This window comes from Centropristis striata, chromosome 5, assembly GCF_030273125.1.
Source record: "Centropristis striata isolate RG_2023a ecotype Rhode Island chromosome 5, C.striata_1.0, whole genome shotgun sequence".
Lineage (NCBI taxonomy): Eukaryota > Metazoa > Chordata > Actinopteri > Perciformes > Serranidae > Centropristis > Centropristis striata.
In genome coordinates this window covers 24,590,814-24,615,557 of record NC_081521.1, presented here as the reverse complement: position 1 = coordinate 24,615,557, position 24,744 = coordinate 24,590,814, and the positions used below count along the sequence as shown (strand labels likewise).

At 40.0% G+C, this 24,744-nt stretch overlaps 1 protein-coding gene across 2 annotated transcripts in view; it reads right to left on the bottom strand.

Moving 5' to 3' along the window:
- The window catches only part of kazna (kazrin, periplakin interacting protein a), a 225,185-nt gene that overhangs the window by 1,074 nt on the left and 199,367 nt on the right, over positions 1 to 24,744 (bottom strand). Inside the window, exons 6-17 of one of the 2 annotated variants that reach the window (XM_059332591.1) lie at positions 20,011 to 20,147; positions 19,624 to 19,794; positions 18,454 to 18,540; positions 17,200 to 17,389; positions 14,130 to 14,266; positions 13,617 to 13,740; positions 5,976 to 6,184; positions 5,781 to 5,899; positions 3,788 to 4,019; positions 3,599 to 3,700; positions 2,616 to 2,782; positions 568 to 709 (exon numbers count right to left, since the gene is read on the bottom strand). In XM_059332591.1, the coding sequence (XP_059188574.1) occupies positions 568 to 709; positions 2,616 to 2,782; positions 3,599 to 3,700; positions 3,788 to 4,019; positions 5,781 to 5,899; positions 5,976 to 6,184; positions 13,617 to 13,740; positions 14,130 to 14,266; positions 17,200 to 17,389; positions 18,454 to 18,540; positions 19,624 to 19,794; positions 20,011 to 20,147 (1,817 nt within the window). Of the gene's footprint in view, positions 1 to 567; positions 710 to 2,615; positions 2,783 to 3,598; positions 3,701 to 3,787; positions 4,020 to 5,780; positions 5,900 to 5,975; positions 6,185 to 11,156; positions 13,741 to 14,129; positions 14,267 to 17,199; positions 17,390 to 18,453; positions 18,541 to 19,623; positions 19,795 to 20,010; positions 20,148 to 24,744 lie in introns of those variants that run through there. The other variant, XM_059332592.1, reaches the window with a different exon arrangement.

The window sequence follows — 24,744 nt, the reverse complement described above, 5'->3', positions numbered from 1 at the left end:
ATATCGTCTTGTCTGCACTGATCTCATTAATGTTATACACTATTATTTGATATATTAATTCATTGATGTTCATACCACTACATGCAACAACTTATTTAACCTATAAACATGCTAAAATATATTTTTCTCCAGTGTGCAATATCTGTAAAATGCAATGCAACAAAAAACACAATAATATATATTAATAATAATGCCAAATAGCAGAAATGTATGTATATATGGTAATGTGTATAGAATGTATGTATATGTCTTATTGTTTATATTCCTATTCCTATTCCTGTTCTTATATCTAAGTGTCTGTATCTTGAGCTGCTGTGACAACTAAATTTCCCCACTGAGGGATAAATAAAATCATATCTTATCTTATCTTATCTTATCTTATCTTATCTTATCTTATCTTACCTTATCTTATCAGCACCTGCTGTGTCAAATCCACATTATTTAACATTTCTCTGACGTCTTGTAAGCTCCATTTCCTCTGCACTACAAATAAGTGACTGAAATTTGAGTTTTACATCAAAACATTGGCTGAAGTTTCAAGAAGAGTACTTTTATTTTTCGTCCCACCTTGACGGCCCTCCTCCTCAGCGAGCCTTCGTCATCAGTGTGTCTGCCGGTGGAGCTGGGCGGTCTGCCCAGAGAGTTCTGGCGAAGGAGCGTTGGTGGTGTTCCCAGGCCGAGGCGCTCGTAGTCCTGCTTGGCATCAGTCCTGTACAGAAACATGGGAAGGAGAACGCACCTTGAGATGTCGACACACAGTGCTACAAGACATTAACACCAGGAAGTTCAGGATGAGGAATAAGAGGGTCATAAAAGACCTCAATCAGGAAAAAAAAGACAGACTGTTCTCTCTGCTGTGGTCAGGGAGGTGCAACAGAGAGAATGAGGAGGTGTTTATTACCGTTGGCCATGACCCAATGACTTTCACTTTCCTTCATAAGTCAATACAGATCGTTTAAAAATATATATCAGTTACAACATCTAAGGACAGTCAAAAGCAATAATAGTAATATCTATCCATCTATCTACAGTCATGGAAAAATATTAGATCACCCTCGTTTACTTCAATTTGTTTTTGTTGTTAAATTTAACTTAACTATGTCACTTCCAGTAGTCACGTCGTCCTCGTAACTATTTCACTTCCAGCATTAGATAGCATAGAGCTATTTTTATCTATCTATCTATCTATCTATCTATCTATCTATCTATCTATCTATCTATCTATCTATCTATCCATCTATCTATCTATCTATCTATCTATCTATCTATCTATCTATCTATCTATCTGTCTATCCATTTCTTGCTATTAAAGGACATTTAAGTGTTTTTCAAAGTGCTATACAAATAAAATGCATTATTATTTATTATCATGAATATAAGCAATCCACCTGTCACTCATTGCTTTTTCATATCGTTAGCCTCATAGCGTAATTAAAAAAAATATCTGCCTAGCTCTACTCTCCTAACACTGCTGTTTCACCATGCATTACTGACTATTAGCCTCATGGCAAAATTACCAAAGTCATATTAAGGCTGATGACATAGTCAGCAGTGCATGGTGAAACAGCAGTGTTAGGATAGTAGAGCTAGGCAGATGTATCAACTTGGCCAAAATATGATTTAGGCAATTATGCTATATACCGGTTATATTGTCTCAATTTGTCTGAAACCTCTTCTAAAACTCATTTACAGTTTGATGTTTTTTCCTCTGAAACATACTGTTATTGTTCTTTTACCTTTACTTATTTTATGTTATTCCACAGTTATATATTCTATATTCTCTATTTGATAGTTGTTGCTGGAGCTGGCATAAAAACAATTTTGCTGCATGTTGTACTGTGTAGGTTTGTGCATGTGACATACAGTCATGGAAAAAAATATCAGACCACCCTTGTTTTCTCCATCTTCTTATTCATTTTAATGCTTGGTACAACTAAAGGTACATTTGTTTGGACAAATATAATGATAACAACAAAAATAGCTCATGAGAGTTTAATTTAAGAGCTGATATCTAGCCATCCATGGTTTTCTTGATAATGATTTTGGTTATTAGCAACAAAACCATGAAAAATGGCTAGATATCAGCTCTTAAACTCTTATGAGCAATTTTTGTTGTTATCATTATATTTGTCCAAACAAATGTACCTACCTAGTTGTACCAGGTATTAAAATGAACAAGAAAAAGGGTGGTCTAATCATTTTTCCATGACTGTATGAACATTAATTTGATTTGAAGGCGCAAGCCGTAAGCGAAAGCTGCAAATACATGCATACCTTCCTTTTTACACCAAGTTTTGTGCGAAAGGTAATGTCGCCAATGTTATTTACTTTCCATTACTATCATTGGTTCCTTGTCGGAGACTATTTGATTGTTTCTCATTTATAGTACCAAGGCCATGCTTGAACACAGATTTTTTCAGTACACACACACACACACACACACACACACACACACACACACACAGGACTGACAGCTGGCAGACCGTGAGGAGAAATTTGTGTACTGCACCTTTAAGGAGTCTCTTATCTAATCTACTGAGACATAAACTGAAGCTACTGCAAGTGGCTGCGTAGTGGGATCGTCTCGGTGTCTCTATGTGAATGTCTCCTCTCACCTGGCCGCGCCAATCAGGATTTTCATCTCCTCGTCAAGGTGTCGGCGAACCATGTGCTTGTTGCTCGGGATCCCCAGCGCTGTTGCCATGGAGTCGGTGTTAAAAGTGGGATCGAGCACCATCACAGCACCATGTACTCCACTGCTTAGTAGACTTTCAGCAAACTCCTAAACAGGTGGATGCAAAGAAGGCCAAAGAGTGATTAATTTTCATTTATAAGATGAAATCTAAAAATCTCTGCGCTCATTACTGGCTAAAGGAAAAGACACTGATATGAACAGTCTCACATAAATAATGTTAAATTGGCTCGTAGACAAAGAACATATTAATTCATTAGTTGGTATAAATTCACACTCCCTGAGGATATTAACAGGATGTGAGTCCAGACGGCCTTATCTCTACACAGCCTGAATGTGGTCATACCTCATAATGGAAACATGTTGTCTTATGCCAAGACAGTATAAATGTTGGCAATATTGCAGCATCACCATAGAGTCAGTAATCTGAAAGGTTTTGTAATCAACTAGTAGCAGTTTAGAAATACAATAACAAAAGCCTTCTATTGATCTGTGGAGATAGAGAGCGCTGAGTAAACACAAGAGCCCCTATTACCCACAATACCACATGATAGTGCTCTTATAATGCTCAATACATTAGTACTTCTTTATTATTAATGTTCAATACAAATATTTACTGTGCTGCAAGAGTGTAGCTTCAGTTTTTGTTTCAAGATGTGACTTTAAAAATGATGGTAAATTATCTGACTACTCACCATAGCTTTTATATAAATATTTTTCATTCAAACTATTACTTTTCGCCCTGTAATTTATATGCACACTTTTTGCTGATGTTTTTGCTGCTATGACAAGTGAATTCCTGTTGTATAATCTAATGTAATCTATTGTAATGTAATGTAATGTAATGTAATGTAATGTAATCTTTTACATGTGTGCAAGGTGCATTGTGTTTCTCTCTGTCCTCACTTTCAGGTCAATATCTTTGATCCACTTGATGACCCGATGAGATGTCCACACCAGTGGATCCACGTTCTGGTGCTCGCACTGTATCCGGCGGGCCTGCAGAGCCTGGAAACCAATTTTAAAAAGCTCCTTTTATTCAGCTGTTTTCACTGTGGTCCTGTGCTCATGAACGCAGTGCAGAATGTCACTTACCTCCTTGTCGAAATTGAGTAAGTGCAGCAGTTCGATGCCCAGCAGCAAGCTGACCTGGTGGAACTTCTTGGTGATGTTGAGGTGACGTTCAAGATCACGGCGGGTCAGGGAGTTCAGCAGGCGCCCGTCTACCAAGTGGTTGTGAAAGGCCTGCGAGTACTGAGGCAGGCCCACGTCACTTAACCAGGCCTTGGCCACCCAGTGGTGGTCCATGTCTGCAGCCTTGGACAGCCTGCAGACAAACAGTGCAACAGGGTCACTTCAACTCGTGTAAGCCAGTTAGACTTTGTGGCCACAAGATATACCAGTATTACGCCTTTAAGGTCTGATTCACCACTTTGCTCCAGACTTAAATATCTCAGTTGGACACTGGATGGCTTGCCATGAAATTTTGTATCAACATTCATGGTTCCCAGAGGATTAATCCTGCTGACTCTGGGGATCCCCTGACCTTTGCTCGAACACACAATGACACTGATTTGTGGTTCGGAGTGAAATGTCTCGACATTTAGATGGATTGCTATCCGTTACTATCAGAATTGATTATAATCACTTTTCACCAACACTATCATCAGATGAATATTTCCACAGCCAGACAATTTATTAACTGCAATTTTGATAATCTAATAACTTGGTAAATTTTTAAATGAATATCCCTGAAATCTCTGGTTCCAGTTGATCAGTCACAGTTTCTCAGTTTTTTCTTGTGTGTGATATTAAAAAAGAAGAATATCTATGAGTTTGGAACTGTTGGTCAAACAAGAACAAAACTGCATATTTCATCCTGGATTTAGGGAAAGGCCTGCTGAATGAGTTCCCTCCGTAGGGTGAGGAGCTCAGACATCCAGAGGGAGCTGCTGCTCCTTCGCATCAAAAGGGCCCAGTTAAGGCAGTTTGGGCATCAGATCAGGATGCCTCCTGGGTGCTGCTCATTAGAGATTTTCTGGGCACATTCAACTGGTAAAAGGCCTCGGGTTAGATCCAAAACACTAGGGAGATTTCATAGCCTATCTCATTTGGCCCTGGAGCACCCTAGAGTTCCCAAGAAAAGCTGAAAAACTTTGCTGGGAAGCGGCACTTTGGGAACACTCTGCTCCCTGTGTCCTGACCTCTGCTAAGCAGATATAAATGGATGGATAATGAATATTGCTACTGAATTTGCTTTGAAGCTGAAAAACTTAAAACCCAAACTACAGTAGCTGTATAGGGTACACACATTTAGGTGAGAAATGTGTTGCTTTTGTGTGTTTTGGGTGAATTGACCACTTAATAATCTAGCGAATATTACTGTTCATAAAGGCAAGGAAACTGGATCTTAATCTCAAAGTAGGAAACAGTATTAAATACAGTGAGACTGCTGCATTTATTGGAGCTTAAAGACTACAACTTTTATCTCTCTGTCTGAAATCAGCAGTGGTGGAATGGAACCACCGGTAAGTACATATTACATATTAAGTAGAATTTTGAGGTACTTGTACTTGTACTTGAATATTTCCACATATACTTCTAGTCCACTACTCCTTTTTAGAGGCAAATATTGAACTTTTTACTCCACTACATTTAGCTGACGGCTTTAGTTACTTGTCATGTCGAGATCTAACATAAAAAACATGATTATTTTAAAAATGCTGCACATGTTTATAAATTAAACCAAATAAAAGTATATTAACTAGTTAAAATCAGCCCTATCTTGATGACAGTAAAACGCTGCTTATACAAATGCATCAAAAATAATAATAATTATCACAGGTGGGGATATTCTGCATAATGAGTGCAATTTTCTGAGTAATTACTGAGTGTGGTATTAGTACTTTTACTTGAGTAAAGGATCTACATACTTTCTTCCACCACTGGAAATAATTATTAGGTTATAAGGAAAGATGATTCCTGCTACATTTTGTAATTGCTATTCCTATAAATCACCAACAGATGGCTCTCTTACATTACCACATAATGTACCAGTTTTTATAAGAATCCAGCTTCTCTTGCTCACCCTCTGCCATTCTCAGCATCCCTGTAATCTTCAATGGCCAGGCGGAGTTTCCTGCGATGCATTAAACTGCTCACACCTAAACCCAGCTCCAGGTCTTCATCCGTCAGCCCAAGCAAAACCTGGACAATAAAAAAATAATCATATTTGTGTTCAATAATGGAGTACAGCTGCATTGTGTCAGTGGTTTGTCCCCACCTTTCCACTCTTCACATTCTCTGAGCAGGTGCGGATGTACATGGGCATGGCCATGACCACCTCCAGCCAGGCCTGCACAGTGCCCGCCCTCCACTGGGACATGGTCGTCGTCCTGGCCAGCTCCACCTGCTGGAGGCGGTCCAGCTGGTCCTCGGACCCGTCTGACAGACTGAGGCTGTGGCGAGTGGGGCTGGAGAGGCTGTCTGAGTCTGGGTGGGTTGGTGAGGAGAGGGAGGGAGGGAGACATGTGGGTGATGTAGTTGAGGGTGTGAGTGAAGGCAGAGGTGGTAGTGGGTATAGTGAGCAATGAAAAAACAAGGAGTTATTCCAACAGACTGCAACAAATTAAAGTCAGTTCAACACAAAATCAGGAGACGGAGAGCAATTTCTTCAAAACAAACACGCTTTTAACAACATCCAAAGCTTTTGGCAGCGTGACAACGAGCCAAGCGCTCGCCAGTGATGCTGTAAACATAGTTGCAGCTTTTATAAACAAGCTCATCACTTAAGGAGTCCATTAACAGGCAGCTGTTTGAGCTGTTGAATTAACATGAGTCATCTGTCTAAATTAGCCGGCAGCAGCTTGATGAAAACAAAAAGCCTGCAATTTGGAAAATGATGTTACATTCTGATGCATTATGAAATCTGCCTCACATTAGCAGAATTTAATATGGGGCTAAAATGTTCCATGAAATTATAGTTTATCCTATAAACGCTCCTTAAATTATTCCCATTGCTTACCTGTTATGCTACCAAGTTGAGCCAAATGTTTCCTGTTTACATTTTTCTCAAAATGTCATTATATTGGCCAACAAAGCAGTTTACTTTGTTTCACTCAGAGACATTTCTCTGTCTTTACCAGCAGGTGGCAAACTAGTACCAGTTTTAAACTTAGTTTAGACTGAGTTGCTGTAGCGTCATGTATTCCTTTTAATATTGAATTGACATATTATAAGTGTTCTCATTGCTAATGACGCGTGTCTGCTTCAGGTGTTTTTGGAGTACAAATAGTCTTGTCTGTGAAGCAAACTTAAGGGGGTATATTATAAAAAATATATATGCTACCTCACGACCGATGCGCTCTTCCAATGAACGGCGCCTAGCTCTACCCCCCGTTGGTCCAAGGCAATCCAGACTCTTTGCATTTCTTGTTCCCCGCTGGTGGAACACACTACCAGTCTCTTCAGAGAGCATCTTCTTTCCTAGCACCACAAAATAATTCTACTCCTTAAAGAATTGTCACTAGCACTTATTGATGCACTAATAGCTCTTACTGCACTATACCTTGATTGTTTGCTTTTTTTCTTCCTGTAAGTCGATTTGGATAAAAGCGTCTGCTAAATGACTAAATGTAAATGTAAAAAAAAAAAAACTTTCTTATTGCTTGTGCACCAGTTGTGGAATGCAACTAAGTACATTTACTCAAGTACTGTACTTAAGTAAATCATTTTGAGGTACTTGTACTATATTTCCATTTTATGTAACTTCTACTCCACTTCATTTTAAAGGTAAATGTTGTACTTTTAACTCCACTACATTAAGCTGAAAGCTTTAGTTAATTTTCAGGTTGAGATTTAACATGAAAAATGTGATCAATACAAAATGATTATGCATTTCAATTAATTAAACCACATCACAGTATATTAAGTAGTTAAAATGAGCCCTACGTAGACGACAGTAAAATGCTGTTTACATAAATGCATCAAAAATAATAATCCAATTATATTTGGAATAAATAAAACAATCTGAGAGGGCTCATTCTGCATAACAAGTACTTTTACTTTTGATACTTTTAGTACATTTTGATGCTGGTACTTTTTAATTTTTCTTCAGTAAGTTTTGAATGCAGGACTTTTACTTGTAGTGGATTCATTTCACAGTGTGGTATCATTACTTTTGCTTAAGTAAGGGATCTGAATACTTCTTCCACCACTGTTGTGCACATACATTTGGGAAAATTAAATAAGATTTGTGTGGACTGCACTGATCGGAATTCAAGTCTTCAGATATCCCCTTCTAATGTCTCCCATGAAACACAAAATACAAGCATGAACCTGAACATGTCCCCTTTACTGTCTTTTATTTGATAGCAATAGTGACGTGCCTCAAAGTCACCTGTCTTGTCTAATACTTTCTGAAAACCTCTATGTCAGCAGAAATACTGGCCTGCTCTTGATGCAGTCTTCTGAATTAAGCAGTACTCAGTGACTGCACACAGGCTTTAGCCATCACTGCTAAACCTGGAAGGACCCCTGGGTGCATTCACCTGAGAGTGGAGTCATAAAGGCCGGCCACAGAATCTTTTCTCCCCAAAACATCTATGTTGCTTCATTGGAAAAATGAAATCAGTCTCTTTGTGAATATTCAGTTTGAAATGTCTCCTTGGAGACTTTAATCTTAAAATTCAACAGGTTCTTTGTTTCCAGCAAAGACAGCCAACAGAAAGCCTTCTTAATGGCAGGTTTTACTGCACCACTGTGTGCTTATTCAAAAAACAGATTCACCTTTGAATGATTGCAGACGCCAAATAAACAGATTTTTTATTAAAGTCGACTTCAGCAATTCATTTCAAGCCAGATGCTTTTATGTGCCCTCCTATGAGCAATACATTAACTGAAGGTGCACTTCTAAGTGTCCCTCTGAGAGCAATTCATATTAAGCTGAATAAATATGCTCTTTGGACAGAAATGCACTCTCGTCTCTATACAAGGTCTGTTTTTCACCGTGAAGAGTTCTTGCAAAGTCACGTCACATAAAGCAGGACTGCAGAATTGACTGTCTGACATCCAGTTGAAGGCCAAACTGTTGGAGACTGCACTCTGTGACCTGAGAGCTGTGTCCTCCTGTGGGGCTGACCCTCTTATGGCTTTTTAAAAAAAACTCCCTGAAAGCTGAGAGGGTCAGAAGAACATCCTACAGAGATGTGGCGGTACTACTGCGAAGAGCTGTGATCCTTTATCTGAGGCCAAGAGCGTTCAGTGTGTGCTTCGTAAACACTGTGATGGATCGTTAGTCCTTTTGTGCGCAGAGAGCAGCAGTGTGTACACTTCACATGAGACACAGGAGACCGTTTTGTTTAAGCAATCAATCCTTAAACGTGCCCCTCAATAGCCGGTGTAATGGATGTTATTGCTGCATCCAGCAGTGTTTCTCATGTAATGTCACACTCAGGGTGAGAGATGGAGGAGCAGGTAGTGTTGTGTACCAAGATGCACATGATACATTTTTTTCAGATCTTGCAAAAAAAATAAGTTTACAATTGAATGCATTAAGAGTCCAAAAGGATTGCCAGTGCTGTATCTAATATATTGTACCTTAAGGTAATGTTTCGACTGCTGGTTGTAGCTTGAATTTTAGTTATAGGAATAAACAGGATCATTTGTGTGGAAGCTCAGAGAGGCAAGTTAGAAAAAACATTCTGTCGATGCATTTTCTTAGTCTGACTGAAATAGTTTTTTCTCCTGTGTTTATGACTGAAAACTGCAGAATGTGATCTGGATTCCCATTCCCAAGTTGTCAAATACAGATGGTGACCCGTGATGGTACTCTGACCCAAACACTCCACAATCACAAACTGCAACTTTAAGAACAGGTGGAAAAGTTCCCTCCCATTGTGAAACATTTGAATTGTTATTATTATTTTTTAAACAGAATCATGTTAATGCCACAAAAGGCTGAAATGCACCACTACCCTATGTTCCTAATAATATTAATAATATAAACAAAATATAGTTACAAAGAGCTTCACAGCAACAAAATTAAAACAGGAAAATAGAATAAAAGCATTAAAAAGATCAATAAAAAAGAACACCAAGGTATGGATAAACTAGAATAAAGTATATTATAATGCATTTAAATAATAAATTAGAATAAGTATTAGACAAAATAGGACTGGCAAACTTTCACATATTCAAAAAAAGAAAAACTGAAAAGACATGGAAAAATTATCAGGGAAAAATCTTTTTTTTCCACCTGTTCTTTGATCATAAGCAAAGAAAACAACTTAGATCAAACTCAAATCTTTCTTACTTGCCTCTAAGGGCCTTTGCAAGTTTAACATTTTGGGAAATATGTTAGTTACTAGAGGTGGAGGAAAAAATTGATACAGCATAGTATCGCGTTATTTTGCGTGGCAATGTTATATCAATTCATGGCTGCCAAGTATCGATATTTAGCGTTCTTACGGCCATCAGTATTTTCGCCGTTGTTGTTTTTTTCCAGAGGCCGAAGCGGGCTCACTTTAAAGAATATACTGGAGCGTATTGTGGGCCCTCTGGTGATTCCTACATCTAGTTTATACCCTTTCTTGACAAGAAGACGAGCAGACTGACTGACTCATCTCATGTCTGTGCCTGCTAAGCTAAGCTAAGCTAAGCTAAGCTAAGCTAACTGTCTACCAGCTCTTGCCAAGATATCTGAACTTCACAGGGTCATAGAAAGTTTGAGGAAGAGACTTCAGTTCTGGAAGATGCTGTTGTAGCAATATCAATCAACAAGGAAAAACACTTTCCGTTGCCCGTTAAAGCTTCATGTACGTTATTGTTTTTGGATGATTTTCAACAGAATTCGACTGAACTTGAAGAAGTGCTAAATTCCAGGTCATTTTGTGATGCTGTTTGAGAGTTAGAAGGCATCTGCAGACACAGTTTGCAACCCAGCACAGCTAAAGCAATTGGAACTCGTGTACCTTGATCTTACTGAGTCTGATTGATTACTTCTTGGGTCACTTCACTGTGTTGAGAGTCCGGTTGGAGGTCAGGCAGGAGGGGTCAGTGTTAGAGGTCAGGGGTCAAATCAAAGCAGAACATTATTGACACCATGTGCTGACACATATGAGTTTTGTTCCAACAGTCTGACATGGCTTCCTTTCCCCTCTCCTCTGTTGTCTGATTATTGATTTCAATATGGAAGAGGAGGAGGAAAAGCTTTTTCATGGCGAATATGAAGCTAAAATGAGGAAGGAGAGGAAAGGAGGCCATTGGGAAGCTTCTGGGATGCAGAGTCCTCTCACAGACGGACTTGAGGGAGGCTGTTAAAAACAGCAGCCCCCCAGCATAAAGGGACCACTCAGGATTAGAGCCATACCACAACAAATGAACACGTAAACACACAAACATTAACACGGGGAAAGAGAGGACAGCCACATGGAAGTTCAATGTTTTTTATTTTATTTTAAAATAATCTTATTTTTCTCATTTAGTTCTTTTTTGAGTGTGATTTTGTTGCCATGCCTTTAAAAGTTCGCTACTATTCACTTCTAAACATCTGCGGACCTCTCAATAGAAGTCCTCCACTGAGGCCTACATCTCTGACTTTAAATAAAAACTCTTATTAATAATAATATTAATTTTATTTCTGTAATGTTATCTCATTTACAAAAAGTAAAATATTTGTGGAAAAAAACAAAAAACAAACAAAGAGACCGTGGCTCAAAGCATAAGAATCATACAATGTTTTTGCATTTGATATGTTTTTCCTCCCCATCAGCAGAGGTTGGTTAAATGAAAAAATAAAAATAGCCTAGATTTTCATACATTTCATTAAAGGCTTAATGAAAATAACTGCTTGAGATGTTGTTCTTATACATACAATTCAATACATGATGATTTATCTATAAATTACCTTAGTGATTCACCTCTAAATCCAATATCTGCGAGCCCAAATGTAGGCTGAGCTAAGGGTTAAATGATAATCCCCTCACTGCTTACATGAACGCTCTTTTGAAAAGCACTGTGGTTAAATACAGCTCCAATGTAATCTGTGACTCTATAGTGTTTCAGATGAGACCGACAAATACCCAGTGTTAGTTTAATATCAGGGAGAGAAAAGATTTCCTGGGGGTGGCAGTGCAGACTCCGGCTCAATCCAATGAAAGGATGAAAATAATCCAACGTCTGTAGTCATTCTTTTGCTTGAAGAAACGCTATTAACCTTTGGCACCGAGTTAATTGCTTTTTTTCAGCCATGGCCTGAACTCTGCATCAGAATTTGGGGGTCATGGGAGAAGGTATGCATTTGCTTCAGTTTGATTAGCCTGCTCAAATCTGATTTTTAACCTCCTGGGTTGGCACTCGTTATTGTTATACCAGTTCATTTAATGTCAGCTCCACACTCAGGCCTTTAAAATCAGATTTTCTGCTAAAATTACCTGATTCGGAAAAGCCTTGGCCTTCAGTATAATATCTACAATGCTAGTAAATTCAATGTTTATCCACCTACTCATGCTATGGTAAGATCTTTCTTTTTTAGACTAACTTTTCCCATAATAATTCTACTCCCAGCAGCCTTTTCTTTTTTAAGTATTAATAATGAGATAGCTACAAGCTACTGTAACATCCTACAGCAAGAAAATGGTACAAAGCCTCATGAATAAATGGAATAATTATTTAATCATTAAATGTGTAGAGCTGGGTTTTCTTTGTGACTGGTGGTTGGGCTGACCTTTAATATTTTTATATGTAATTTTGCATAAAGAGCCTTGTAGATTAAAATGTTTAGTTTGGGATGTAAAGCTCTCAATCATTCATCTAAATAACTTCATGACAATCATGAATAAACAGTAACTGACCTCTCTTTTTTTTTAACACCTCCTCGACAACAAACCCAGAGAAAGACATTTCTGTTTAGCAGGGTTTTGTTTCAACATGCATTTGGGGACTGGGACTATGTGCATGCATGTCACACTTGTACCTCGGCATGTACCTTCTATCCGAACAGATAGAAAACACATTTCTTACATTTCCTGTTTGGCTTCATGTTGCTGTGGAACAAACTGTTCTGCGCAGAAAGTTTATTCCTCGCTTAGCAGCGTCTTTGAAGTGTCATTTGAGCGAACATCAAGGGGTGCACAGTTTTCTTGGCGGATTGAGGGATGTGTTGTACGACCAAATTAGAGACGGATTTGAGGAGTCTGCATGTTGCCGACAGGAAACTGTTCTCATCATGGCAGTGTGGAGGGAAGAGGAGGAGGAGGAGGAGGAGGAGGGGGATGGACCAAGCAGGACAATAAACAGGGAGTTCAAGTTAAAAGGTAGTGAGAGGAGGGGGGAGTACATGTCAAAAATAACAAAAGGCATTCAGGACAAGGAGACATTTACACGCACAAAGTGCACATCAACTGTTGTTATTTACAAGTACAGCAGTCCTTCAAGTTTCCAGTTGAGTGAAAACAAAAAGTCAAAATGTAAAGAACAATTAAAAGATCCAATAACACAGCCGTTTTGGAGGGCAGATACAATAGAACATATCCACATGGTCGCTGTGTCACACTGTCCACTCTATTTACAGGGCTGTACATACATACAGGTGCAATTTGCTCGTTAAGGTTTACACTTCAGCGAAGCAAGACACGCCTCCGGCTTCTGACATGGCCTCTGACCATGGACGACACACGCATGCACGCTCTCTCTCTCACACACACACACACACAGGTATGCATGCGTGTGAGACTGCGCAGGCCCACACATTATTATATCTGTACACACGGACGTCAAACACACTGCCATATTCTCTCTTTCTCACACACACAACACAACGCTGTCTTCTGATAATTGCCACAAAGGCTGTCCAGGTGATTCGCTCGGACATGTGTGCTTTACCAGTCTGCATCCTCCTCTATGTAATAATCAGGCGTTGAAGTACCATCAAACAAACCAGGGTCGAGGGACTTGCGCTGCTTTCCCCGGGCGAAGACACGCGACAGAGAGCCCAGTCCCATCTTCTCTTTCTTCTTCTTACGCTTCGCCTCCTCCAGATCTTCTAGGGACTGAAGGAAGAAAGAGAGAGAGAGTGGAAAGAGTAGAGAGAGAAGGAGAAGATGAAGAGATGGGCAGAAGGAACAGAGAGCGGAGAAGTCAGCGGAATGGTGCAGAGTGGGCGATAAAGACCGTGAAAGATAAAGATCACAACACAAAGGGGAAGTGTCACTTTACATGCTGCCAGACATGCACTTAATCAACAACCACAACTGGTTTTCACATGAATTCAAGTCACAGCTGCAGAGTGAGTACACGACAGACTGCGTGGGGGCAAACATGAATTCAGCCAGAACGATGGTGGGAGGAAACGACAGCGGCCAGGGAGCAGGACAGTCGGCAGTCGCTACAGAGGAGGTGATTACTTGGGAGGGTGCTGAGGGTGGTGGGCAGCTCTTACATTGCAGAGGGAGTGAGTCCGATGGCGCGGCGAGTTGATGTCGCTGGGTGTGGATGACCGGTCTCCCTCCACCGCCGAGGCGTCGGAGATGATGGAGGGCTGACGCGAGTGGCACGGGCTCACCCGCACGGCAGCCACTAAACGGGACGAGAGGGAGAACAGAGATGACTTGTTTTCTTTTGGGGTGTGTGTGTGTGGGGAACCAAAAGTAGTGAACAGGGAAAATCGGATTCTTCTCAACAATGCTACAACATCCTTAAATGAAAATATATTTAAAAAGCCTCTGACCAAAAAGCCTGAAATTATTTGCAATCATCTGCAGTTGCTAAGCAACAGTGAAAACAGCTTCACAGAGGTTGAGCCAGTGTGTGTGTGTCTCTGCGTATGTCTGTGTACCAGTGAGACTGATACATACTGTACAAAAAATTGCATGGTAATTTGGGGGTTTGTGACTGTTCACACGTTTCCCCTGTTTTTCGTGTATTTGTCTGCTTCCTCCTCCAGATGTCCACAATTAGTCAGCAGCCCATATGAACCCGCGGCTGCCCTTTAAAACAAGCTCCGGGAGGATTGAGATTGACTCCTACTCTGGTAGAAACACGGCTAATTTGTGTAGAACTTCTTTTAAGGCTGCAAGGTGAAAGTAGTTCCTGTTTTTGCACTTAAGTTTGGAAACGTTTAGTGTTATATTTTACTGTGTGGTTGTTGCAGACACTTCAACGATACTTCAGTAATCAAACACAGCAGTGATGTGCATTATTGCGAGCCATTCGTGTAAACTACTACTAGAAACCACAGATGCATTTGGCTTCAGGTCACCAGTTAAAACGGCTGTCATTCATTTCATTCTGAAGCCAGTTCATATGCATATTTGAAGAAGGTTTATGATCCATTGCAAGAGAAAAAAATTGTGCCCATTGGCTCTGAAAAACAAGTCAGAATGTCATCTGCAACAAATTTAAGACAACATAGAGTTGAAACATAAAAAACCCAAATTGGAAGAAATAAGCATGAACTGGTTCATTTCTGCAGATTATGAACTAAGTTCAGAATTTATTATTGTGAACTATGAATGGAAACCAGTTTATTTTATTCTAATTGAACTGAACTTCGAGTTAGTGCTTCAGTAGTGTGAAGGAGGAGTAAATTAACTATGCTGTTACCTCTGAACTGTAGCTGTTTACAGAAGCTCGAAGAGAAGAGAAGTTAGTTAAAAACACCTAATGATCCATTTTCTCTGTCTGAACTTTTTTTTTCTCCTGTGTTTTCACTTCAGAACAAGTGAAAAAAGGAATTCACCAGATTTTTATTTGTCCTAAGTTTATCTCAGTTATTTCATAATAATTCTTTTACCACATACTGACTCCCATATGTAGACATTAACAGCTAGAAAGCATCACAAATTTTTTTCTTTATAAACATAACATAACATAAAAAGTGGCTGAGCTTTGCAAGGGAAAGCTGCCTGTTAACTGTGTTTTGAATTTCAAATGAGAGTCAATGACTATTCATGCTTTGGCTTGCAGTTTTATGCACTTAGGGGGGCATATAGGGTAACCATGGTTCACTCAAAGTCCCAGTGAAAAATAAAAAACACATTTAACTGTTAACTGTTCATGTATCTCTTGATATATACCAAATATGTAAAAAAAAAATTTATTAATGTATTTTATATGAAAATCCCTGTTTGTTTCCTTCCTGCCAGTACGAAGGAAATGTTGATGACTCATCCTGCACTCAGGGGTGTTTACAAAAAACAATCCGTCATGGGTCGTAGTTATGGTCATAGCAGCTACCAGAGCAATATGCAGAGATAGGTGGGAAGAGATGTGTTTAGATATCAGCAGGCAAAAAACACCCATAATTATCGAATGTGGGGTTATAGTACATAACCAACGTATCCCGGGTGAGCAGGGAGCTACAAGCCGCTGGCAGCATGGAGGGGCTGGGAACCTGTTATCTACATGTTATGCATGCACTGGACCAATGTGGAGCAGGCTGAAAGTTGGAAAAGTTCCCTTTCATCTCTTCCTCTTGTAACTATACACCATTCAGATATCTTATTTCATTGGGAAATACGTCACAATTCGGATGCCAAAGACGCTCTAACTCCGGTTTCAGAGGACCGTTAAGTCACAACAGAGAACGTTGTTTCTGCTCCTTTGTCTCAAGTCTACGTCTGCACAAGTCAATTAACCCTATAAAGCCTGAACCATGGCCATGAAATAATGGCCAGAAAAGTGTTTATTGAACTTGCTGACAAATTAATTTGTTATAAATATTTAAATATTAATTTGCATATATGAATTCTAATTTGTATCATATTTGATACATTGGGTGTTTTTGTGCAATTTGTTGATTTGAAAGTTTTTCTTATCTTAACTTTTTCAAAATTGACAGGAATATTCTTGAAAAATGACATGTGGGTCACTGATTGACGGCTGCCATATTGGATGTCTCAAGTGAAGGCCCTCTGGTGCATAAATCCCGAGTGGATTATCCAAGAACTGCATGTATCTGATAGTATACATCAGGTTTTTCAGCAAAAAAAATCACACTGTTGATGTAGAGGTCTCAAACACTTGTGTATCAAATATGATACATTTGGCTTTATTGGGTTAAATAGTGCAAAGGGCCAAAAAAGAAAAACATTCAAAATATAGAAAAAAAGACAATCGCTTACAACCTTCAATAAATTTACTGCAACATCTCAGAAATAACATATGTATTCCATTCACTTCTAATTTTCAGTGAAATTTTATTGAACCAGACAGACAGCTACTTAACACTCAGCTGATCCTCAGCAGCCACCATTCTCAACTACAGAGGAAACATTTTTCGTGCGGCCAAGACAAATGGAAGCTGTAAAGCCAAGAATACATTCACTGTAACTGCTACATAAAGCACATGAAATGTAACGACCGGAGCATTGTCAGTGGCCGCAGTGTGGTCATTCTGAGCAGATGGCAGCAGTGAATGTGTGCGAAGCAGCTTCACATGAGCATGCAGACGGTCAGTGATGGTAAAACCACCTTGTGTGTTCCAGTATGTGTGCTCATGTTGTTCCTACCTTGTCTGTCAGTAGGGTGTCCCGTGTGGACATAGAGGGTCTGCTGACTCTGTCTGATGGCAGCAGTCAGGGGAAGGTCGGCCTGCATCACCCACTCCTGGTTGTTGCCGTTAACAACTGTTTCCGTGGGCATGGCCAGAGAGTGGCGCTTGGGCACATCCTTGGTCAGGGTGGCTAGTGACTGTTTGGCCTTCAGAAGGTAGACAGAAAGATGAGTCAGAATGCAAAATCACATGAGGGAACAATCCTGAAGAGAAAAGTTTCTGGGCTGTTTTACTTCCACTGTTGTTTTTATTTACGTGTCATATGTGTGCCAACATGTATATGTTTAGTTAGGTATCCAGGATCCTGCTACTAAGTCTGTGAGTGCATGCGGACCAGCGAGTTCTCCCCTGGGCTCCTCGTGTGGTTGTTGTCTCATGAAAAATGCAGCTGTATTCATGTTCGTCTTTTGTTGTGTGATATCTCTCCTTCCCATTCCAGAGAGTGCAGGGAAGGGGAAAAAAAGGAGGAGAAGAACATTTGCTGGGTGTTTTTGCTGTTTGCTTTCTTCGGGGGAGGAAGTTATGAGTTGGTAGAGTGTAGAAATGGAGAAACTGGAAATAATGGAGCTTTTCTAGAAGTTTAATGAATACATTTTGCTCCGTAGAGTCTCATCACAAAGCACAATTCACTGTATTTTAGCAGGAACCACAATGAGCTGCTGGAGCCTTGGGAGATGTGTTTGTTCGAGTGCATTTTGTGTCAGTCAAAAGTTTTGTTTCTTTGTGGGTATGTTTTCTGATTAGCCCTGGCATGTCGGTGTTTCACAAATACTTGAAATGTTGTTATTGTGCGAATCTTATCATCATGCCAAGCGGCGGCAGGCTGCAAATCAACACCGGCACAATCAGCCCCATTGCAATCATCTCTACCTACCAGTGGTCAAATGATTATCAATCATAGTGTTTAACATGCAAAACAGAACACAATCACAAACCTTCAGAGTAATCATTAGTTGTCAGAATATTCACCTTCCCCCCAAGCATTTCATCGCTCAATTAAAAACACATTCAGATCAATCACAGCAGGAACCCGTGGGATCACTGATGTTAGGATCACTGGGACCAGTCAGGGTTGGCTAAGGGTTAGTTAAAAACGTGCAGCTGTAGGAGGGGCTTTCCAAAACGACAATTAGGTCACAAGTGGGAGAGATTTCCAGGGAGTGGGAGGATCAAGAAAGGTCAGATTTTTAAAGCTGGGGGCCCATCTTACCGCCATGAACCTAGAAGAGTAGTCCCTGTTTTCTGCAACCCGCTCAAACACCCGGAACTCCATTCTCTGATTGACACAGTTACTCATCTGGGGGGTTGGAGACATGACGGATGGCTATACTGTACATTCAAAGACTTTCTGGGTTTGAATATATGCAGAAATACAGTAAAATAGGGCATAGTGACAGGCAGACTTCCTGTAAACCCATTAAAAGAAGTAAACTTAACACAACACAGACAACATAATTTGTGTTTTCTTATTTGTATCTGTATAATATACTTATAGACTGTAGAAAAGAAGTGGATGTATCCTGTTAGTGCTTTAAACCTGCATTCTTATTAATGTCCAGTGGGGGGCGGCTCTGCTGGTTACAAAAAGTCACATTTTATGATAGTCAATGAGAAAATGAGCCTACTTGTCACTTAATTTATTACCTCAGTAAAAAAATAATGAGTTTCAAATCACTAGTTTTAAGTCTTCTGCAATACAGCATGATGCTCATTTTGAATTTTGAGTAAAATAGGTGATAAAGCAAGGCTTAAGGGTGGTGCTTCCAGTGTATTTTTAAGTAGCTGTAAACTTGTTTTCTCTGTGTTCTTTGTGTTTTCCGATTCCAAAAGTTCAGCATTATATATTTACAAAACCAAAAGTTTTAGATATCTTGTCTTTGTACCATATTCAATTGAATGTGCATTGCAAAGGATTTGCAAATCATTGCATTCTGTTTTTATTATGTTTTTCAAAGTCTGCAAACTTTGTCTGACTCAAGGTTTCACAACAGTAACCAAGTAAACCAATGAGTGATGTCACTATAGCTACATCCACTTCTTTAATGCAATATATGTACTGCTATTGTTTGTTGTGAATATCGTCTTTTCCCTTTCTTGGCAGTAGTTTCAACACCTTGAAAATTCTACTTTGGTTCAGTTCAGTCTGCATTAAATAACCTTCTTTTCCGCCTTTATCCTTGCTCTTTCTTTGGGGACTGAATTTTACATACTATTGATACTGAAAAAAAATCAAAGTTTACAATGACAAAGAAAATTGAAATGTTTTTCAAAGCATAGAAAGTCAGTCTCTCATCCATGATCATCATCTGTCTGTCTGTCTGTTTGTCGGTCTGTCTGTCTGTCTGTCTGTCCCCCCTGTCTGTTTGTCTTTCTATCTCACCATGGCCAGTTCAGCCTCCAGCTCCTTGATGCGGTTCTCCTTGAGGTCGAGCTGGGAGCGCAGCATCCCCGTGTGCTCCGTGGCTTCCTTGGTCTGCCGCCGCAGGTCCCACTTCTCTCTCTCCAGCAAGTCCTTCTCTTTGGCCAGTGCCTTCACTGCGTCCTCGCTCTCCTAGTAGACACAAAGATCCTGATGGATTGGTTCACATACCAAACATGCCTTCAAGAATAAAACTGAATTAGTCAAACCTGCTAAATAAAGACAACCAACCAAATTGTTAAATACCAATTTCACTACTTCCTGTGTTGTCTTGTCAGTGATTTTGAAATGAGTGAAACAATTTGGTCATTTTTGAGTAGATTTATTGTCAGAAAATTGGTGCTATACTTTTCTGTGCTGCTCATAGTTGCGTATGAAGTCGCGGAGCTGCTCCTCCCGGCTCTCCAGTGTGGCATAAAGCTGCTGCATCTGGTTCACTAGGTCTGCTTTCTCTGCCTTCAGGCGCTTACGGTCCGACTTCATGGCTGCAAGGAAGAATGAGAGGAGAGAGGAAAGGAGGTAGGGGAGTTATTGTTAGTTATCATCAGAGACCTAGCAACATTTAGTTGTGTGTTCAAGTGTGTGTGAAAAACAAAGAAAAATCTCCAGCTCTTAAAAGTAAACATGTGAGCGTGCCATAAAGCTGCATTCTTTCTAATGGCCAGCAGGGGGTGACTCCACTGGCCGCACAAAGAAGTCAGATTGTAAAGATGTCTATGAAAATATATATGAGAAAATGACCCTTTTGTGAAATTACCTCAGTAAACATTTTCCTACAGAGTTTATGGTCTCAGTTTCAAGTCTTCTTAAACCAGCTTGATGTTCATTTTATCAATTAATATCCCATATAGAGTAAAATAGACAATCACGCTGGTATAAAACTTTATAAATTACCCAAAAGGAGTCACATAAAAGACCCTGTATTGGAATGCTTACATGCTTTAAGGGTGATTAATTTAAATTATTTTTTATTTTTACATTGTGTTGTCCACAAATCCAAGTTGTAACAGTTTCATCATGAATAATAATTAAGTTATCATGCGTTTTCAGATATGAAGCGTCTTAAGTAAAACCATTAAACACACCTGCTGGTGTAATGTGGCATGGCTGCGTGTTGATAAAGGGGTGAATCACACATGAACCCTCCTGTCAATCTCCTCCCTGCTGCTGGATTTTGTAGAGACTTGGTTCCCTCTTTTCATCTATCTCTGCGCCACACACTCTCTCTAATCCTCTGGCACCTCACCCACGCATCATGATAAAGAATATGGTTCAGCATAGTTATTCACAGAAGCTCTAATTTCCTCAAAGACAACATATCCCTTTTCTCTCCTCTGCACCTCCTGCTTTCTCTTGATTTTCTCTCCCTCTTCATGCAACACTGTTTTCACAGACATCTGCTTTAAGCCGAGTTCCCCTGCAGCTATCTTCCCAAACTGACAACATATGCTTTATTTACATTTTATGTATTCTCGGTGTGTTTGTCCACTTTTGTCTTCTTCACTTTGACATCTCTGTCCTTAGAGCACAGCAGCTCTGACTGCTGGATATTTCATAACATCACACAGCTCTGTTTCCCTCTTGATGCTTGTTATCGTGTGTTCACCTTTCTTTTTCTTCCTTCTTTTTTTTCTCCCCTCCGAGCCAGCTGTGTGTCATTAATTAACTTATATCACAGCCTGGTTAATTGCCTGACATTCACAAGTTGTTGTCTGGGGAGCATGCTCAGGCAAGTGATGGAAGCACAGTTTTACAAGGACAGATTCACCCTCTCGTTCCTCCACTTCATTTTTCTCCTGCCGCCCTTTCATATCTCTCCCTTTCACCCGTTATTCCATGGTGGAATTCCAGAGAAGAAGCAATACTCAAGCCAAACTAGCCGGCAAAATGAAGACAAGAAACATCTCTCATTGGCCAAGAGAAACAGGAAACCTCCCAGCACCTGCCTCAGGAAGTGAAATCAAAGCCGTCTTTGAGATGAGCCAAAAACACTGCTGCTGTCTCACATCCTGCACCTGTGACCGTTTGGCAACACCAACCCTCCTGGTGTCGGATACAAGAAAGCACTCACTGTGACTCGGTAAAAGGGTCCATTCACATTCGCAAATCATGTTAGTGCTGTTACTTACCATTTATAACCTATGCATGAGCACTTTTAATAAAAAAAGACGGTCCTGGGGCTCATCGCAGTTCCACTAAAGAATGTAGGTATGATGGGGAAGCACAAGCATGTCTCCTCCTGCTGACAGCCGTATTAATGACTAACATACTCTGTGGCGCGGTCCAAGCCTCAAAGAATTATTACCAGATGAAACAAGAGGGAACCACCTGGGAACCATACAGAGCTGAAGTTAATGTGTGTGGAGCTGGAGGAGGAGGAAGACACAGAGAGGAAGCTATTGGAGAGGCTTCAATTTAGTCTTTTCATGGAGGAGTGATATCCGTGAAACCACCTATCGTCTTTCTCTACATGCATTGCAGGAATATATTTTGTGTAATTGGGTACTTTTTCGATCATATCTAGTTTCCCTCTCTGTCTACAATGTGCATCAATGGTTGTCTTTGTGCAAATTTGTGTATGCCTGCATGCACATTTAGATACTAAAAACTCCTGTAGCCTGTTTAAGCAGAAAAAGAGCAGATTAGGATTCATGCAAAACATCCAAAAGTCCATGCTTCTGCCCCCAATGCTCAGTGTTTAAAAGAAAAACACCTGCCTGTATCACACTCTTCAGACACGTTCTCTAAAATCTGCATAAGTGGTTTTTAGCTCACCACATGAAGGCTCTTCTGCTACCAAGGCCCTTGTACTTTAAACTAGTTTAATATGAGCATCTACTACTGCAGTGGGCTAAAAGCCTTTGTCTGCTGGGCTCTTCTATGATGTTACGCTACTGGAGCACTCAGATTGCCTACAACGAGTGGGCCGACTCATTAGTTACTGCAGCAGTGATACTGGCTGGAGCCACTTTTGTATTAAAAATAAGAAACTAAGGGATAGGAATATAGAGTACTTATATGCTTTCTTTCTGAGAGTTAGATGAGAAGATTAATGCATTTTTTCATGTACAATAAATTTAAAGCTATAGCCAGTAGCTGGTTAGGTTAGCTTAGCATAAATATTAGAGACACTGGAGTCTCTGTTGATTGCCTGGTAACTTCATGGTGACAACAACAAGTCAGGAAGTTACTGCAGTCAGTCAAGAAACAGTCCCTCACATAACTCAGATAACACAAAGATGCTACATGTTAATTAGTTGGCTTTAGAGCTACTCCAGACAGAGCCAGGCTAGCTGTTTTCCTCTGTTTCCAGTCTGTATGCTAAGCTAAGCTACTGACACCTTCATATTTAGTGTATAGACATGAATCTTCTCATCTAAGGGCCTTTACACATCCCAGGCCTGATGAATAAATGAAACTAAAAAGCAAAATCTTCAAAACTAATCACAGCAGCAGATTCAAGTTTATGACACGCTGTCTGAGGTAGGTATTTTTATAGCCTAAGCTACTGTAAGCTATTATATTGGGTGAACTTTAGTCTCATCCGGTGAACCTTTACGCTAAGCATGAGTGGGAGTGGTTTTGCTATGTGCTGCCTTTATCAAGGCTGAAGGTTTGGATTATGGAGCCTCTGTGTTGCTGTTGGCTGAAAAAAAATGGTCTTCTTGCAAAAATAAGGAGAAGAAAATAAATTATGATGACAGACAGACAGATAGGCAGATAGATAGATAGATAGATAGATAGATGGATAGATGGATAGATGGATGGATGGATGGATGGATAGATAGATAGATAGATAGATAGATAGATAGATAGATAGATAGATAGATAGATAGATAGATAGATAGATAGATAGATTACTCAGTGCCCAGTGTATATTTTATCATTCTGCTTCATCTTTTTTTTCCCTTACTGTAGCAGGGGTTATGTTCCAGTCACATTAAACTCCAGGAGGAGACCTTTCTTGTATGTGTGGGTACTTCTGTCCTGCTGTGAAAACATGTCACCACAGAAACTCCTTTTATAAGTGACATGAATTCAAGCTGACCAGCGCTGTTGTTGTTTGTGAAGATGAACACTACAAACTGCTTACAACTACCTTTCAAGCCTACAGGGGGGCCACTGTCTAATACTCAAAGGACAGATTTCTGGCGGGAATTCACTTTAAAATTCAACATGAATATAATACAAATGCAAGCCAGAATACTCTGGGTTATGAAGTGTCAAACATTATTCAGCTCCAGAAAAAAAGACTTTCGGATGATTGTGAAGAAACCAAATGAAACTGCACCATCTCGTTCACTGTGGTTGCTGCCTCTCACTGTGGAACGCTTTTCACACCCCACTCACTGCCTCTCTATGGTTAAATAACAGACCTCATTATCTGGTGTGCCCCATCTATTATGGTACAATATAACAAGATTCCAGCCATGATTTCAGCTGAATAACATTTCCTGCCTTACTGTTTTCAACTGGCTCTAACAATCAACTTTTCCCTTTAGTCTCTGACTAAATAAGATGGAAAAAAGAGGACAAGAGAGGATGCCAACAATACTGGGGTCTTTGATGACCTAATGCACATAGCATACGTACTCTTTATCCAATTAAATGAATAAATTATTGTTTTGGCAAAGACATCTATCCGAGTGGGTTCACCTGCAACAACAGACAACTGGATTGCAAAGATAGACCACTTATCACCGCCCCCTCAGAAAATGATGTTCTTCACATTAATGAATGAAACCACTCCACGCTGACACTATTCCATATAACTTCGGTCCTAAAGAGAAGGGACAGGCTTTTAGTCGGCTCTTAACATAATTATTTGGGGGAGAGAACAAAAGAGACATCGGCTCATTGGAGGGAGTCCATTGTTCACGGTTTGGGATTTTAAATCTGCCAGCTGAATAATGAAGCAGGAGCCTCAGAGCTGCACAGAGTGCTCACCTCCTCACTTGCTCAGTAAAAACAAACTCCATGGCTGCATGAGGTTGATATCTGCATTGGTGCTATTTAACAGTCCTCGCTCTGCATCAGACTTGTTTGCAGTCAGGGTGATAATCAAATGTGTTAGTTGATGTT